A 17,516-nucleotide genomic window follows, 5' to 3' on the forward strand; every position below is an offset into this window, starting at 1 on the left:
GTTTACAATAGTTAACATTTCATCTATCCAACAAAATCTTTTGATGGTGTAATAGATGATTTGTCTGATAATAAATGTTCTTTTAGAAATTAAGTGAACCTTAGGGACCTGAGAACATTCAGCTTATCTGTATCATCAAACAACTGGAAGAGGGGTCTCAAATCAGGGTGTTGTTTTTTTTAAATGTGGCTGTACATCGCACCCCCCCCCCCCCCCTTTTTTTAAATAATCCAAGTAATTTTTGAATATACCTGAAATCAAGGATTGGTCTTGAAAGGAATCTCTTGCTCAGAGTCCTAAGTAAAATTAACTGTTTCCAACTAAACAGATTTAAATGTGTTGATTTGATTCCTTATTTCAATGATGGGGAACATTTTTGAGCTGGGGAGGGGGCAACTGGTGCACAGAAAAATCACTTAGGAGCCACTCACATGAGAGAAGCAATAAACCAAACTAACAAAAAACTTCACTGACCTGACTCTCAGGTGAGGAGTAGAAGGGAAAAAACCTCACTGATGTGACCCTCTAACTGAGAAGCAGAAGATTTCATTCTTCTTGGTGTACGAGGGTTCCCCTTGCATTCCAGCCCCACAGGGGGTAGGGGCAACGAGGCTTCTTGATTTCTTCCAGGACCAGATTAACTCTTCTGGAGGACCAGGACTAGTAGATTTTCACAGCCCCCCAGGCTCTGGAGAGAGGCCAAAATGCGGGGGCTCAGTGTGCAGAAGGGGGATGCTGAGGAGCAGGGCTTGGGATGGGTGGGTGAGGCCTGGGAGTGAGGTAAGGTGCAGTTGTGTGCTGAGGGTAGGGGTGTGGGTTCTGGAAGGGAGCTAGAGTTCAGGAGTGGGCTGGAGGTTCTGGGTGGGAGATAGGATGCAGAAGTGGGCTGAGGGTGGGAATGCAGGGCCTAGAAGGGAGAATGAGTGCAGGATGGGGCAGGGGGACTTTGGTGCTTACCTGGTGCAGCTCCCATTTGTCAGAGAGATAAGGGTGTCTCCATACTGCCCTTCATTTGTGATTCCCAGCCAGTGGGCGTGACGAGGTGGAGCTTGCAAGCAACCATGAGCAGAGCTTCCCTGCTTCGTTTTTGTGCTGTTGTTACCCCAGCTGGGTGGGGACAAGAGAAGCAGAGCCAGCCATGCAAGGTCTTTAGTGCCGGCTCTCCACTGCTTCCCTCCACAGCGGGAAGTTGGTGCTCGCACTCCAGCACCAACATATGGGGGGGGGGAAGGAATGGACGGGCACCGAGGCTTAAGGACTCACTATGGGGCTAAACCACCAGAGCCAGCTTGTCTTGCTGTGGAGAAGCCCTGGGCCTCCATTGTGTAGATTCCTCATTCCTGGCTTATTTTTTTCCAGTATTAAGTTTTAGATCAAGACTACCAGACATACAACAATGAACTCAACTAACCAGGTTGCCTTCAGCATTCCTTAAGTGCATATTTTTAATATTGAAGTACATAATTCAGTGCATGGGGAAGACACACTTACACTTATATAGCATGTGTAATCTTTATTTAACTTAAATGGGAGTGTGATTTATAAATCCTTAATAGTAAAGTAAATTAAGTAAATCCTGCCCATCTATTAGAGGCAGTGGTGTGTTTTTCCCCTTGTTTTCGTTTACCAGGGGAGAGGGCAGCAGAACAAAATATTAACTCATGGGTTTATGTGACAAGCTATGCTTACTAGAGGAAACTCTTGGTACAAACCACTATAATTAAAGTAGTAAAGCAGTTTATTATAACCTTTTGTTAATCATACACATTTCTAAAGTGTGCACTTCTGGGCTGAAATTGTCCATGCTTCATCTTTTGTGAAAGGTGAATGTTTTTGAAAGTCTGAACAAAATTCCTGTATCGATTTTAGAGGAAATTAAAACATGTTTGTTTTCCAGTGTTAAAATTTTGAGTTCAGATTTTTTTGTGTGACTTCAATTTAAAATTTAAATTGTGACAGCACAGTACTCCATGAGAACTAATGCTTTTTCTTTGTATGGAAAGGGTTAGCAGAGAGGAACACCCAAATGTTTGAGGGGGGGGGGGGGACATTTCCAAATACGCTCCGTGGGCATCTTAAAATTTTAGCATAGCCTAATAAAGCCCTAAGCATTTGTGATCGCACAGTGCACATTTTCCCTCCGTAGTCTAAACAGGAACATGGACTGCCACTTTCTTGCTTTCAATGGGAAAAGTGACATGAGAAAAATTGTAAATGATTTGCACGAACACCCAGCTTGATTCTCTAAAATAATTGCCTTGGGAGAAAACAAAGCTGGGTAAAGCATTTTTATTCTTATATTTAGGCTTTTTGCAATATTTCTTGCATTCTACAATATTCCACAAATTCTGAGCTTTCATGGAAAGTGCTGTTTTTTTGTTTTTGTCGTGAAGATATTATCCCAAAATGTAAGAGAACTCTCTGCAACCAAACTAAAATCGCAGGTAAAGGGGCGAAATCAACATGCCATATTGGTGTAGAATGAATTTTATGTGCACCAAGACATGTGTGGATGTGCATTACCACTGTAAACATATGTGGCCAGCTGCTTTTGGCCATGGGTGCTCCTCTAATCAGCTGGGTGACATGTGAATCTTTCTTGGGTGGCCCTCCCAAGTGCTGAGCTTAGAGGGAACACTTCTCAAGCTCTGCTATGTATCTTACTATAAATTCCAGTGCAAATGTCAGCAACTAAATAGCTGCTAAAAAGGTAGTTAGTGCAGCTGAAGGACTCCCCCATCAAACAATCAAAACAGGTAGAACTTGGAAGGTGTCCTGAAGGTAACTTCCACCTTTGGCTTATTAAATTGGGGGCACAAGTGTCAAAGGTTGTCCAGTTGGGTGGTCTTTCTTGATCCACAAGCGATCATTTCTAGGAACTTGCAGCTCAAGGATCTCAGCTGATCTTTGATGTCAGTTTAAAAGAGGCAGTTTAAGATAAATGGCTCCCAAATCATGAATAACTTTTTGGGTCAAAACAAGAACTTAAATTGCACTACGAAACAGATTAGAAGCCAGTGCAATCTCTTAGAGTACACATGAATTTTTCTAGTTGTCCTGCCCTGTAATATGTGGTGCTTGTTGATATGTATACAAGGGAAGTTGAAAGAATAACCACATAAAAAGTTAATTGATGAGCCTGAGTTCATTAGTTAAGCCTGAGTTCATTAGTTAACATTCACAGTTACATGCAGGCTCCCACTCCGCTTCCGGAAGCGAGGCTGCAGGCAGGAGCTGATGCATGCCAGGACCTGGCTTAAAAGCTGACTCTCAGCACATAGCAGCTCCAGGAGAGCTGGTCGCCAGCCCATGCTGCAGCCTCTATGTCAGTGTGCACCAGCTCCTGGGGAGCCAGCTGCCAGCAGGCACTGCTGCCTTGTAATCAAAAGCTTACTCGCAGCATGCACCAGCTGCTGACCTGTGCTGCAGGTATGGGTAACCGTGTAACTGCTGAGATTTTTAGCAGTTACACATTTACCCAATTATCCACTTTTTAACATATTTGATGTACACAAAATATCATGAATGCTTCTTGATAAATATTAACCTTTTGACAGATTCGCTGTAAGGTCCTTGATTATATATGTGATGTGCTTTTAGGAGTAGTGTACCTTAATTTAATATAATGAAAACAGTCTTTGTAGCAGTTATCCTGGTATAGAATATAAGTTTAGTAATTTTGGATCTTTAGTATTTAAATACTGTTGACCCTATCTATCAATATAGTTGTGTAGATCTGAATCCATTCCTTGTTTGTAACCTGATATCAAAATGTAATTTGTTGGACAAAATATGGTTTGTAATGCTCTTTGTAGTCCTCTGGAAACCATGTGAAAAAGTATTTCATGAGGCTTTTCTAGTGAATAGAGTTTGAAATGAAATATGTTTCACTGCTATAGCTATCTTTACAGAAATTGCCTATATTCACAAACTCATCTCTTTTGTTCTTAGCAGCTGCTGCTATTCATCTAATTTTGTTTGCATAACTTTATTGTAATAATTAATAACCCTTAGATAATTTAGGCCCAATCCTGTTCCTTTTTAAATCAAAAATTTCTAATTGACCTAGCAATGGTCATTCATCTCAACAGCACTGTTACTGTATTAAAGTTAAGTACATGCACAATTCTTGGCAGGATTGGGATCTTAATGCCTAAATCTGCAAGGTTCGAACTGCCCATTCCTGTGCTAAGCATGCTTAGCCTACTGTAAACTTTTTCAGTGGGAGTTGAGAACACTCAGCACCGAGCATAGTTAGTCCACTGAATGGGAGCAGGAGTAGAACCTTATATATTAGTACTGATGTAATGTCTATATTGCTTTTTAAGTTACTTCTCCTGTTGCATTGCTTCCTAAAAATAAAATAGTAGTTCTATATTTAATCAAGAATACCTATAATTAATTTGTAAAATATTTTTATGAAATAGGAAGCAAGTCTGTAAATCAGTTTTCAAAATGTATCTGAGGGGTTTCAGTTTGAGGCTTTTTTACTTAATGGAAGTGTCTTGAAGCTGTTTAAGTCTTGATATTGGGGGGGAAATTGCCCAAATCATGTAAAAATAAAGTACAAGTGCTTTAGAAAATAACCGTAATAGATAAGATGAGAAATATTTAAGATCTTGTTTTAAATGTATTAAATAATAACAGCTTACTCTAATATTCCTTATTACTGCAGGTATACAAGTTGGGGAAACAACACCTGATAAACTTTTTACACTGGTAGAAGTGGAATGTTTAGGCGCTTGTGTAAATGCACCGATGGTACAAATAAATGATCATTATTATGTAAGTATTTCACTCTGTTTGAAAAGTACAAATATTTTGTTTAATAAGTATGCTAGATTGCCAGTAGTTCAATACAAGTTACTATTAGACCTATTAATTTGATAGTTTATATTGTTGTTCTGTGCGTGACTTGTGTTTCAGAATGATCTTGAAAAAGGATTTCCCTAGGCTTAATTATCGATGTAAAGAGAAGAAGCTCTAATTTTGTGAAAGGGAAACAATACATGAGCTTGGAGCATCTTCTAGTGACGTGATATCCTTTTGTGACAATACATATAAATACATTGTGTTATAAGTGAAGCTCCTGAGACCAGTGGAAATTTTTAAATGTTCATATATTTTCATAAAAGGGTTGGGAACAAAAATAATTACAATAAATATAGAAATACATTTTTGGGTATCCATGCAGTAGAACTTGGGAACTTTCACAGATAGCTTTTAGCTGAAGGAGGATTTAGTTCTCTCTAGGATTATTTAAAAAAAATCCTCTTGTCTAACTAGTCCTTTTTCAGTCTTTAAAGTCCTTTCACTCTGGGTGACATTATCCTCTTGATTGTTTCTCTTAAACAGTAAAATTAAAAAAAACCTGCTAACACATTCCCTTTTTATAGATGGACAAATATAGTGCCCATCTATAAAAAGGGAAATAACTCAAGGCATCACAGACCAGTCACTTTAACTTCTGTACCAGGAAAGATAATGGAGCAACTAAATAAGGAATACATTTGCAAACATCTAGAAGATAAGGCGATAAGTAACAGCATGGATTTGTAAAGACTAAATCGTGTCAGACCAACCCAATCTATATCTTGGACAAGATAACAAGCCTTGTGGCTAAAGGGGGAAGTGGTAGACATGGTATATCTAGATTAGTAAGGCATTTGATACACTCTTGCAGGACCATCTCATTAACAAAATAGGAAAATGAAACCTAGATGGAGCTATAGTATGACATGTGTTCATAACTGATAAGATAACCATTCTAGAGAGTAGTTATCAATGGCTCACAGTCATGCTGCAAAGACATGAGTGGGGTTCTTCAGGGATCGGTTTTGAGACTGGTTCTGTTCAGTATATTTATCAATGAGTTAAATGATGACATTTAGAGTACACCTATAAAGTTTGAATATGATACTAAGCAGGGAAGGGTGGTTCTTTGGAGTTTGTTCATGTGCATTCCAATCAGGTATGTATGTATGCATGGTAGGGATGTAACGGAGTAATCGACTACATGCATTTCCCTGGCCCTCACTTGATGCCTCTATATCAGAGGCAGCGGGGGGGGGGGGGGTTGGGGGGGGAAGGAGAGGGAGAGGAAGGGAATAGGAATGTAATAGAGTAGTCGATTAACCAATCGATAAGCAAAAGCTTATTGGTTAATGCTATATACTACATGCATTCTCCTCCTCCTTCCCGCTAGTAAATTATTTAGCAGGCTAGCCAACAGCCCAGCTCAGTCCTGGCTCCTGCAGGATCCAGAACCTACCCCCGCTGCAGCTCTGCATTTAAAGTGTATTAGGAACTAGGCGGGCAGGCAACTCAGTTCTGGCTCACGCCAGGTCCTGGAGCTCAGACCCCTCCTGCTGCTCAGACGGGCTGCTGCCACTCTGTGCTGCTGCGTCTGTATACAGAGACAGCAGTGTGAAGTGACAGGCAGCCGGTCCATGAAGGGAGCTGGTTTTTAAACTGGCTTTCCTCATGGACCAGCCCCCACCTGGCACACCTCACTGCTGCCTCTGATACAGAGGCAACAGTTCAGAGTGTTAGAGAGCTCCTCGGGAGTGGGGCTGGAATGCACGGGCAGTCGGCCCCACACCCTGGAATGATAGAATAGTCAAGTAACTGATAAGAATTCATGAGGTTAATTGACTATTAAGTTAACTGGTATTTAACTTCCCCGGGGGGGGAGAAGTAGGAGCCAGTTCTAGAGGGAACCATCTTAAAATCCAGTTCTCCTGAGCACTGTCTCCTCGCAATAGAGGCAACAGCGTGGGGGGGGATGGAAGGCTGCTCTGGCAGCAGACCCTGTCCGCTGGAGCTTCCAGTAGGTAGTTGAAAACCCCCACAGCCAGAGGCTGCTGCCAGCTGAGCAGGGAGCTCGGCTCGCATTGGGACCAAACCCCACTATGGCTCTGCAATTTTAAAAGATAGTAGGAGCTGGGTAGCCTGCCCCCTCTCCCCCCAAACTCTTACTGCATTTTAAATTGCAGAGCCGCAGAGGGGTTTGGTCCTGGACCCAGTGCGAGCCAGGACAAAGGTGGGCTGCCTGCTCACCCAGCTCCTACTGCATTTTAAATGCTGAGCCAGGATTGATCGGCTGCCTATTATTGACTTCTCAATCAGTAAAATAACCTTATTTTAACATCGCATGTGTATGGCAGCCAGAAGATTTTACTGTAGCACAGGGCTGAGCAAAATATGGCCTGGGGGCTGGATCTGGCCCACCAAGCCATCGGATCCAGATGGGAACTACCCTGCTGAGACCTTTAGGCATGCAGCTACCACAGTTTAAAACACAGTCTGTGCAGCTCTCTGTCTGCAAGGAGGCTTCATGTGATCTCAGCCCCCAGCCCAACAATCCTCAGCTCCTATAGGTTGGAAACAACCAGCCAATAGGAGCTGAGAGATTGGCCTAAGAAATGGGGCAGCACAAGCCTATTCCCCTTTCCAAAGCTGAGAGCCACATGGAGGGAACAAGCCTACAGTTTAAAGTGATCTGGGGCTGCAGCAGGTGGGGAGCACAGCCTGCTTTGGGGATGCTGCAGGGCTGCTGGCCAGGAGACACTTAGGTAAGCACCTCCAAGCCAGAACCTGCCTCTGGTACTCCAGCCCCTCCTCCACACCCAGGTCACTATCCAAACCTTCTGCACCCCTGTTCCCCAGGTCACAAATCCCTCCCAGACCCTGTACCCCCTCCTACATCTCTCTCCTAGGTTAGAATTCTCTCCTGCAACTAAACACCCTCCCAGATCCTGAACCCCATTTCTTTGCCCCAGGCCACAATTCCTTCCCAGACTTTGCACCTCCTCCTAGAGCCCATACCACAGGCCAGAATCCTTTCCTGCACCCATACTCCCTCTCTGACTCTACACCCAGATCCCCTGACCCAGGTCACAACCCTTTCCTTCACCTAAACTCCTCAGATTTCACACTGTCTCCTGCACCCAGTGCCTTATTCCGTGTTCCCTTCTGCACCCAACCTCCACCCTAGACCCCGCACCTCCTCCACAGAAAAGTGTGGCCTTTGAACACTTTCCAAAATCTTGGAGTGGCCTGTAGGTACTCAGACAATACAACTTCGGCAATGGCTTAATTTTTGGAGCTGTTACCCCAGGACTCCCATCCTAAATTTTCAGCCATGGTGAAGGAGAGCAAGTTGATCTCCAGGATGTTGTTGCAAGCAGCCCTGGATTCTGTGGACACAGCCATGAGAGTGAAGGAACTGGGTATTGCCCAGTTCATGACTTCAGATTTCAAGCCTCCCATACGAGGGCTTACAAACAATCCAGGACCATCAGAGCTTCAAGAACTCGAGAGCTACTCTGAAATCCTTGGGTATTCACATGCCTGCCACAGAGGAGGCACTTCATCCCGTACATCCATACCAACCTCAGGGTTGCCAGGAAGGCCAGCACAGGAAGAATAGAAGTGGCAGGTGGTTCCTAAATCAGCCAGGCCAGGGTCCAGACTAACAGAAACCTTCATTGGCCATAAATAGGCCTTTGAAGACATGATCAAGGGCGACACCAGCAACTATCCCTATCCCTAGTGACAGGATTAATCAGATGTGGGCTGGGGAGCCCACTTAGAAGACCTCAGGACTCAAGGTCTCTGGGACCATTTCGATCTGGCCCTTTACATCAGTGTGAGAGATCTATCTTGCCTGCCAGGTCTTCTGCTCGTATCTGGCAGGATGCTGTGTTTCTGTCAGCACGGAAAATGCAACGATGTTTTATGTTAACAAATGCAGGGTGTCTACTTCTCTCCCCTGTGCTGAGAAGCCCTCATGTTGTGGGACTTTGGTATAGAACGTTCAATAAAGGCCTCAGACCTATAGGGAAAACAGAATGAAATAGCAAATCACGTCAGTAGGTCCTTCCACAATCACAGGTGGTTACTCTGCCTAGACATTGTGTCATTGATTTTCTGCAGGTGGGGTCATCCCCAGATGGATCTCTTCACCATGTCACAACTAGAAATGCCATTGGTTCTGCTTATTCCAGAACCACAGTCCTGGTTCTACTGTGGACACATTCAGCCTTCATTGGGATGGGAGGGGGCAGAGGATTCCCTCGTTTACCCATTTCCTCCCATATTGCTTGTACATAAAGTACTCAAGATCAGGAGGCACCAGGCCAGAATTATTCTCATAGCCCTAGTTTGGGCCTGTCAGCATTGGTTGGACATGTTATTGGAGAAACCAATCTTGCTTCCCCTGGTCCCAGACCTTCTCATGGAAGTCCATGATTGCCTATACCATCTAGATCTTGAGTTGCTACATCTTGCAGCATGGAAGCTCCATGGCTAAACCTGTCTGAGTGTTCCTGTTCAGAACAGGTAAGTTCCATAGGTCTTACTAAACCGTAGAAAGCCGTCCATGAGACCCTCTTATCTCTCCAAGTGGAAAAGATTCTTACTCTGGTTGACACAGCAGGGATTTGCCCCTATGAAAACTCCAATACCAACCATTTTAGACAACATGGTGGTTCTTAAACAATAAGTCTGTCAGTTTCCTTTATTATGGTCCACTTAGTTGCAATATCTGCCTTCCATCTAGGGACACTTGGCCAATCTGTATTTACAAGTCCCATGGCTGGCTGGTTCCTAAAGGGACTTGAGAGGAGATATCCTCAGGTTCATCAACCAGTTCTTTTAGGGGATCTTACCATTGGTCCTGTCCAGATTGATGAGACCGCCATTTGAGCCACTAGCCTTGTATTCCCTACTTTACTCTCTTACAAGGTAGCTTTCCTGGTATCTCAACTAGGAGGGTGTCTGAGATTAGGGTGCTTACATTGGAACCATCCTTGTGGTTTTTCATAAAAACAATGTCCATCTTCAACCCCATCCTTCTGTTCTCCCCAGGGTGGTCTCTCGGTTACTTATAAACAAAGACATTTTCCTCCCTGTGTTTTAACCCAAGCCCTAATGCTAGAGAACAGTCTCCCCATGCCTTTGATGTTTGCAGGGCTTTTACTTTCTACATAGAACTAAATTGTTTAGGAAGTCTTCCCAGCTGTTTATAGCAGTTGTGGAAAGGATGAAAGGTCAGCTTTGTATACTGACAGAGAATCTTGTCATGGATAGCTTCTTGTGTCTGAGAAAGTTATAAGTTGGCCTCTCCTGGCTCATTCCACCAGGGCCCAGTCCTCATCCTCAGCATTTCTGGCCCAGATTTCTACTCAGGAGAGCTGTAAAGAGGCAACCTGGACTTCCATACACACCTTCACTGTACACTGTGCAGTTAACACAAATCTGGGAATGATGTGTCCTTTGGATGGGCAGTGCTCCAATCAATGCACAACTCTGACCCTACCTCCTAATGAGGGCCTGTGAGTCTACTGATTGGAATGCATGTGAACAAGCACTCAAAGAAAAGTTACGTACCTTCTCATAACTGTTGTTCTTCAAGATGTGTTCATGTTCATTCCAATACCCACCCTCCATCCTCTGTCAGAGTAGCTGGCAAGAAGTAACTGAAGAGGAGGCATGTCGATTGGGCTCTCTATTCTGCACCATTCCAGGGGGTGTCTAGGCAGACCCTACAGCTAGTTACTAAGGTAAAATCTTCCAGCTACCATGCACACACACCTGATTAGAATGGACATGAACAACACATCTCTAAGAACAAGTTACAAGAAGGCACGTAACTGTTTTTTGCAAGTGCTTTTGGAATATAGGATTATTATTCAAAATAATCTAAAAAAGCTGGAGAAATGGTCTGAGGTAAGGTAAATAAGATGAAATTCAATAAGGACAAAAGTAAAGTACTCCCCCCACCCACAGAATGAGAGTGATTACCTAGGAAGGATTACTACAGAAAGTTACCTGGGAGTCATGGTGGATCACAAGCTAAATGAATCAACAGTGTTAACACTTGCTAAAAAAGTGAACATCATTCTGGGATGTATTAGCAGGGGTGTTGTAATCAAGACATGACAAGTAATTCTTCCGATTTACTCTGATTAACCTAAACTGGATTGTGTTCAGTTCTGGGTGCCACATTTTAGGAAAGATGTGGAGTAATTGGAGAATGTCCTCTGCGGTGAGAAAAGCCGCTCCGCGTCTCCCTAGTCTGCTTGGGGGGGGGGGGCAGCAGACCAGGGAGACGCGGAGCACGCGGGCGGCGGGACTGTGGCGCATCTCGGCGGTCCCGCCGCCCACGTCTCCCTGGTCTGCTGGGGGGAGGGGGGGGCAGCTAGTGTGCCCCCTCAGCAGACCAGGCTTTTCTCGCCGACGCCTGTGGTAGAGCAGCTGGGGCGCTGCCGGGTTGGTCCCGCAGTGCCGCTCCTCGGCGCTACTGGACCAACCCGGCAGCACCCCAGCTGCTCTGCCCCAGGCGTCCCCAAGTCAGCTGCTGCTGAAACTGACCAGCGGCTGACTACAGGAAGCCCGAGGCAGAGTTGCTCTGCCCCGGGCTTCCTGGAATCAGCTGCTGATCAGTTTCAGCAGCAGCTGACTTGGGGACACCTGGGGTAGAGCAGCTGGGGTGTTGCCAGGTTGGTCCCCGCAGTGCCGAGGTGCGGTGCTGCGGGGACCTACCCAGCAGTGCCCCAGCTGCTCTGTCCCAGGCGTCCAGATTCAGCTGCTGTTGAAACTGATCAGCGGCTGATTCCAGGAAGCCGCGGGGCAGAGAAACTTTGCCTTGGGCTTCCTGTAGTCAGCCGCTGGTCAGTTTCAGCAGCAGCTGAATCTGGACGCCAGTTCCGACTTACGTACAAATTCAACTTAAGAACAAACCTACAGTCCCTATCTTGTATGTAACCTGGGGACTGCCTGTATGATGCCTCTGATGATAGGACAAGAAGCAATGGTCTTATATTGTAGCAAGGGAAGTTTAGCTTGGACATTAGGAAAACCTTCCTAATTGTCAGGGTGGTTAAATAGTGGAATAAATTGCCCCGGGAGGTTGTGGAATCTCCATCATGGGAGACTTTTAAGAGCAGGTAGACAAGTACCTGTCAGATGGTCTAGAGCAGTGTTAAACTTTTTGAGATCACGGAACACCAAACAATTTTTTTTATGCGGAACGCCTGTGAAAATTTTCTTCAAAAAAAAATTGTCATCACACGAAGACAAAAATAAAGAAGAGGTCATGGCACACCTGCAAGTTGTTAATGGAACACCAATGTTCTGCGGAACATAGTTTAAGAAACACTGGTCCAGAGGATGCTTAGTCCTGCCATGTGCACAGGGAATTGGACTTGATGCGCTCACAAGGTTCTTTTAATTCTATGATTCTGGAGTGGCAGAGCCTTAGCAAATTCAGTTTCCATTATAAGGGATGTATTTTCCTTACTTTTGTACTCCCTCCACTCTACCGTTGCCTTCCTTCCTCTCTAAGTAGTATTTTCAGCAGTATCAACATGAGTTTTGTGACTATGGTATACCTTTTCTAGCTATTTTTAAGTAAATCAGACACGGGTTTATAAAATGTTGAGTCAGTCTTTTTTTCTTGCTACTAGAAAGCATAAAAATAGAAAATAGAGATAAAAACATAACATGTTGGATTCATCTGTTCCTGGTGAACAAGGTCAAAGTTGAGTGTTTGAACTGCAATTTAAAGTTATGAATATTTTAAACAAAAATTTCAGAATAGCAATTTGGCTTTGGGTTTAAAGCAGGGAATCAAGTGACTGCTGGAGATATGAGTGTTGTCATTTATTTTAAAATGTGTCTAAGTCTTTTACTTTCATAGATGGGCCTCAGTGGAAATTAATCATTCAGGAGTCTTGTCAATGAAGAACAGAAATTTTTTTTTCTACGAAAACTGATGTTTACAGAAACCAGTGGTAAAGCAAGAAAACTCAATCTCCCCAACAAACAAAACATCCTTCTCTCCCCACACCAATCTGTATAGGTTCATCATACAGGTTGTACCCTCCCCTGATCTGGCATCCTCAGGACCTGAGTGGTCCTGAATGAAGGAATTTGCCAGACCAGCAGAAGTCCCTTGCCACTGGCCCCCTCATTCTGCTGCTGGCTCTGCTTCTAGCTCAGACTTCCCCATTCATCCCCCCGCCTCTGGTCCAGCTTTGGTGGCCAGCCCCTGAACCCCCCTATTGCCAACTGTGGCAAGGGGCTGCCACAGGTTCTGGCCCTGGCCAGGGCTATCAGGTCCAGGGACATGCAAGAGTGTCCCAGTTTAGGAAGTACAACTTGTATTTAGAAAATTGATAAGACATTTTAGACAGTCCTACTTTGAGAACAGAAATTGGAAGGCATTTATAATTAAGTTTATTGGATTTATGAGGTCAAGATTCAGTGTACATTAAATTTCTGCTTTTTACAGTCAAACTTTAATGTTGAAATATGAATTTCAGAATGGCATATTGGGCTGTGACAGTCTCTATTAGGTTACGTATGGTCTCAGGTGGAAGCTAACCAGTGTGTTGATGACTTTGCAGAGAGTCTGCTAGTTCAGATACAGTGTCCCCAATGTATCCACTAGAACACACTCCTACACAAGTAAGATGTGCCAAGAGTAGGGCACTTGTGGGCATCATGTTGGTGATAGGCTTTCCAGATAGATATGCTGATGAGACTAAGGCATGATGGATCCGATGCATTTTTTCTAGACACACGGAAGACAGAAAAACCTCCAAAGGCAATCAAGACATCTAAGTGACTTTGATCACTTGGGTCAGGGACATGGGACCAGGCATTTGAGATGCTGATGTGGATCTAGTTGCTTAGAGTCCTGATCTAAGGAAGTTGGCAGAAGAGAAGCCATGCATCTGTAGATCAGTGTAACACTGTGCTTTCAGTAGCTTTGTACGCAAAGACACACTTGAAGAGTTCTAGACTTGGTCCAGTGTGCATTATATATGCTGAAGAGGAGCTAATCACTCATTCCAAGTTCTTAAAAAGTCTGAGGTATAATTCTAAGACACTTTATGGAAGAATGCATAAATATACTAGGGATGAGAATGATAGAGGCAGCAAGCAGAGGGGGTGCAGCTCGGGGCCAGATGGGGACCCTGTGCTCCCCATAGCACTTTCGCCTTTGAAGTGTAGCAACAGCTCCAGGGCTGCTCAAAGGCAGAGGTGCCCTTATCAACTACTTGAATAGTTGATGTAGATTGCATCGACTATTCGATTAGCCAATTAATCTAAATTTAACATCTCTGAGACATACCTTTATGAGCTTTACTATAGAATAGAGGGAGCTAAGCTCTGAACCTTAAATTGCATAAAATTAGGCCATTCAGAATTAATATGACACAAAATTGCCAGAATAAATTACACTTAATATCCCCAAAACACTCCCATTTGAAAGTAAAACAATTCACAGTGGGGGTAATCCAAGCATCTTTAACTCTGTACTATATCTATAGAAGCCTCATATCCTCACTTTATTTTTTAATTAAGGCATTTTTCATAGGGGCTTTATGCAGTTTGTGGTCTGATTGCAGAAATCTTAAAATTTGTATTTGTGCAGTTTATAGTATGACTATCAAAACTATGTCACACATTGTTTTTAGTATCAAATGTATAATTATGAAGCATTTAAAGGTGTATAGCTTGTCGCCACACTAATACTCTGTGCCGTCCACACAAATGCTGCTTTTTTTAATTAAAAGCCTAATTTGTGTACTAGTATTACATTAATGCATGTAGGGGAGGGAGGAGACAGGAGCCATTATGGTTAGGGTTAAAAGCTGGCTCCCTGCACGTACCAGCTCCTCAGGAGTCGGTGGCTTGCGGTGAGCTGGCTTAAAAGCTCCCAGCTGCCTCCTGTCCCTGTGCTGCTGCCTGTGTATCAGAGGCAGCAGTATGAGGAGAGGGGTGCAGCTTAAAAGCCAGCTTGCACTGGCTCCTGCAGAGCCGCCACACGCACACAGCCCCCCCCCCCGCCCTCGTGTGCATATGTGTACCTGCTGAAATATCAGTACATGTTTACCAAAATGGGTACATGTTTACCAAAATGAACAAATTTTAACATCTCTAGTTTCAGGCGCTCTCTCAAATTTTTTCCATACCTAGCCCTTTTCATTGCCCATCGCTAAATACCCTTTATTTCGATTATGTCCTTTTTGAGGTAGGGAGACCAGAAAGACATCCTCACTTGGAATACTGGGTTCACCATTGACTAATAGGATGACATAACATAGTGGTATTTTCCATCCTATTCCTGGTGAATGCTGAGGTTTTCTCTGCTTTTTTGACTGTTGTTGAACAGCAAGCACTCTTCAGCTGAGCTGTCTGATTCCAAGTTTTTTTCCTGTTATAGCTGATTTTAAAATTCACTGAAGAATTCAAATTATTTTTTCCAGTGTCTGTTACCTTAAATTTGTCAGTGTTGAATTTAATCTATTTTCTGTGATGCCTATCCAGCTATCTTTGCTCTCCCTCTGAAGGTGGCCAAAGTCTTTTCAGGTCTTGACTAACCTGAATAATTGCGTGGCATACTCGTTTTGCAACCTCACTGCTCAATCCCTTTTCCAGATCATGAGTGTGTTATGAAACACTGGTAATACAGAACCTTGTAGCACCCCAGTGTTAACATTGTAACTTGAAAATGTACTATTTATTCCTATTTTTCCGTCGCAAACAGTTTCTAATCCATGAAATTACTTTGACTCTCATCCTGTGGCTTAGTTTTCGTAAACTTTTGTGACTGCAGTTTAATGAATATTTTTTTCTGGTATCATTTTTGCACCTTACTCTCTTCATAAAGCTTCCACCAGTTGCTTTGAACAATGCTGCCTGTCTCTTTTCCTCCTGACTAATTATGGGTCAAAGAAGGAAAAAAAGGGTAGAATTACTTGCAGTTGAATATACCTAAAAATATACTAGGCTTAGGAAAAGTTGAGATGCTTTAAAAGAGAAATGCAATTTTGAAAGTGAATCAAATGTACGTCTTACACTGTGACAGCATGAAGGGAAAACAGTCTCTTGATATTTCATGCATTTTTTTACAAAGTCGGTTCAAGATGTTTAAAATTCAGCATTTTTTTTTAATGCTCAAGCTATGAATTCTATCTCCCCCACAACTTTAAGAGAACTGACTAGAGAGATATGAGAGCATAGGAATACCACTACAAAGAAAATTAATGCTGCTTTTAAACTGGAATTTTAATCAGGCTGTGGGCTCCCTCCTGCGTTCCTTTTGACCTTGTTGTTTCTTATTGACTATTCAGTTGGCTGAGCGTAGGAAGCAAAGTGCTGTTAGGGAAACTCAGAGCCCCATGCATTTGACAGATAAGTCAGTTTTGTTTTCTACTACTGAACACTCATTTTGATGTGCGTATATATATATATATCTCAAACAATATTTAAATGTTAGAAGCGCACTCATTAGTGTCTTTACCACAACACTGCTTGATCAGTTCCATCAGTCACTGTTGAAAACTCACAACCTTGCCTTCATGGGGAAAGAAGGGAAGATGAATCATATTGGAAGGCTAAAACATAGAAATAAGACAGTCCAATCCAGATATATTATTGTAAAGTAGACTTCACAATTTTTTTATCTTAGGAATATACACTTGATGTGTTTTTGTGATAGTCACCAACTTATTTGTCTGAATTGTGCAGTCAGGTAATTAGTGTAGCTGCAGCAGTCCAGGATTTAAATCTATTTGTAATAAATGCAGTCTTAGCTAATTTTTTTTTTAAACTGCAGTGTAATCATTTGAGACTCTATTAAGGGCTCTGAATTGAAATTACAAATTGTCAAAACAGAACTATGAAATTTGAAAACCTATTTCTTTAAGAATTTAAAGTTTCAGAGGAATAGCCATGTTAGTCTGTTTCAACAGAAATAATGAGTCCTGTGGCAGCTTAAAGACTGACAGATTTATTTGGGCTTAAGTTTTCATGGGCTGGAACCCACTTTGTCAGATGCATTAACAAATTTCAGTTCAGACAGTGTTGCAGTGAAGTTGCCACAGTTCTAAGCTTTGCAAATTTTGAATGTATAGTTGCTTTCAGTTATTAGTAAAAGCCAAAGTAATAAGCAGAAAATATTAGCTGTTGAGTGAAATCTCTCTAAAAAACTTTTCCTGCAGGACAAGAGAGTGACATCATATCACTCTGTGTCCCCTGGAGCCTTGACCATGTGACCACTCCGTGAAATAGCTGGTGGTGGTTCCATCCCCACGCACCCCCTGGACTAGCATCCACCTGCCTCTGGATCCTGCTCTTACCCTGCCCGGTCCATGCACCTGCGGCATGGCTTTGCTCTGTGTGGCCTAGTCTGGTTACAGCCCTTGGGAGCCATGCTGCAGGTCTCTCCCCACCCCCCACGTGAGTGGCGCCGGTGTGTGCTGGTTACCTAGGCCAGAGCACTCTCCCAGGAGCTCTGCCTCCACATGCCCCTTGAAACAGTGTCCACCTGCCTCTGGGCCCTGCCACCAGCCTGCCTGACCCACATACCTGCCACGCAGCTTGGTTCTGTGCAGGCTGGGCTCAGGCACACTATCCTGGGCCTGCTATGAGTTGGGAATGTCTTGCACCCCGGACACTTCCCCAGCTCTCCGGAGCAGCTGCTCTGTGCTCCGGGCTCG

At 43.5% G+C, this 17,516-nt stretch overlaps 1 protein-coding gene across 1 annotated transcript in view; it reads left to right on the plus strand.

The window, feature by feature from the left end:
- The window catches only part of NDUFV2 (NADH:ubiquinone oxidoreductase core subunit V2), a 39,416-nt gene that overhangs the window by 17,001 nt on the left and 4,899 nt on the right, over nucleotides 1-17,516 (plus strand). Inside the window, exon 6 of the mRNA XM_075920969.1 lies at nucleotides 4,676-4,785. Coding sequence (XP_075777084.1) covers nucleotides 4,676-4,785 — 110 coding nt within the window. The remainder of the gene's footprint in view (nucleotides 1-4,675; nucleotides 4,786-17,516) is intronic.

Source organism: Pelodiscus sinensis, chromosome 2, assembly GCF_049634645.1.
Source record: "Pelodiscus sinensis isolate JC-2024 chromosome 2, ASM4963464v1, whole genome shotgun sequence".
NCBI lineage: Eukaryota > Metazoa > Chordata > Testudines > Trionychidae > Pelodiscus > Pelodiscus sinensis.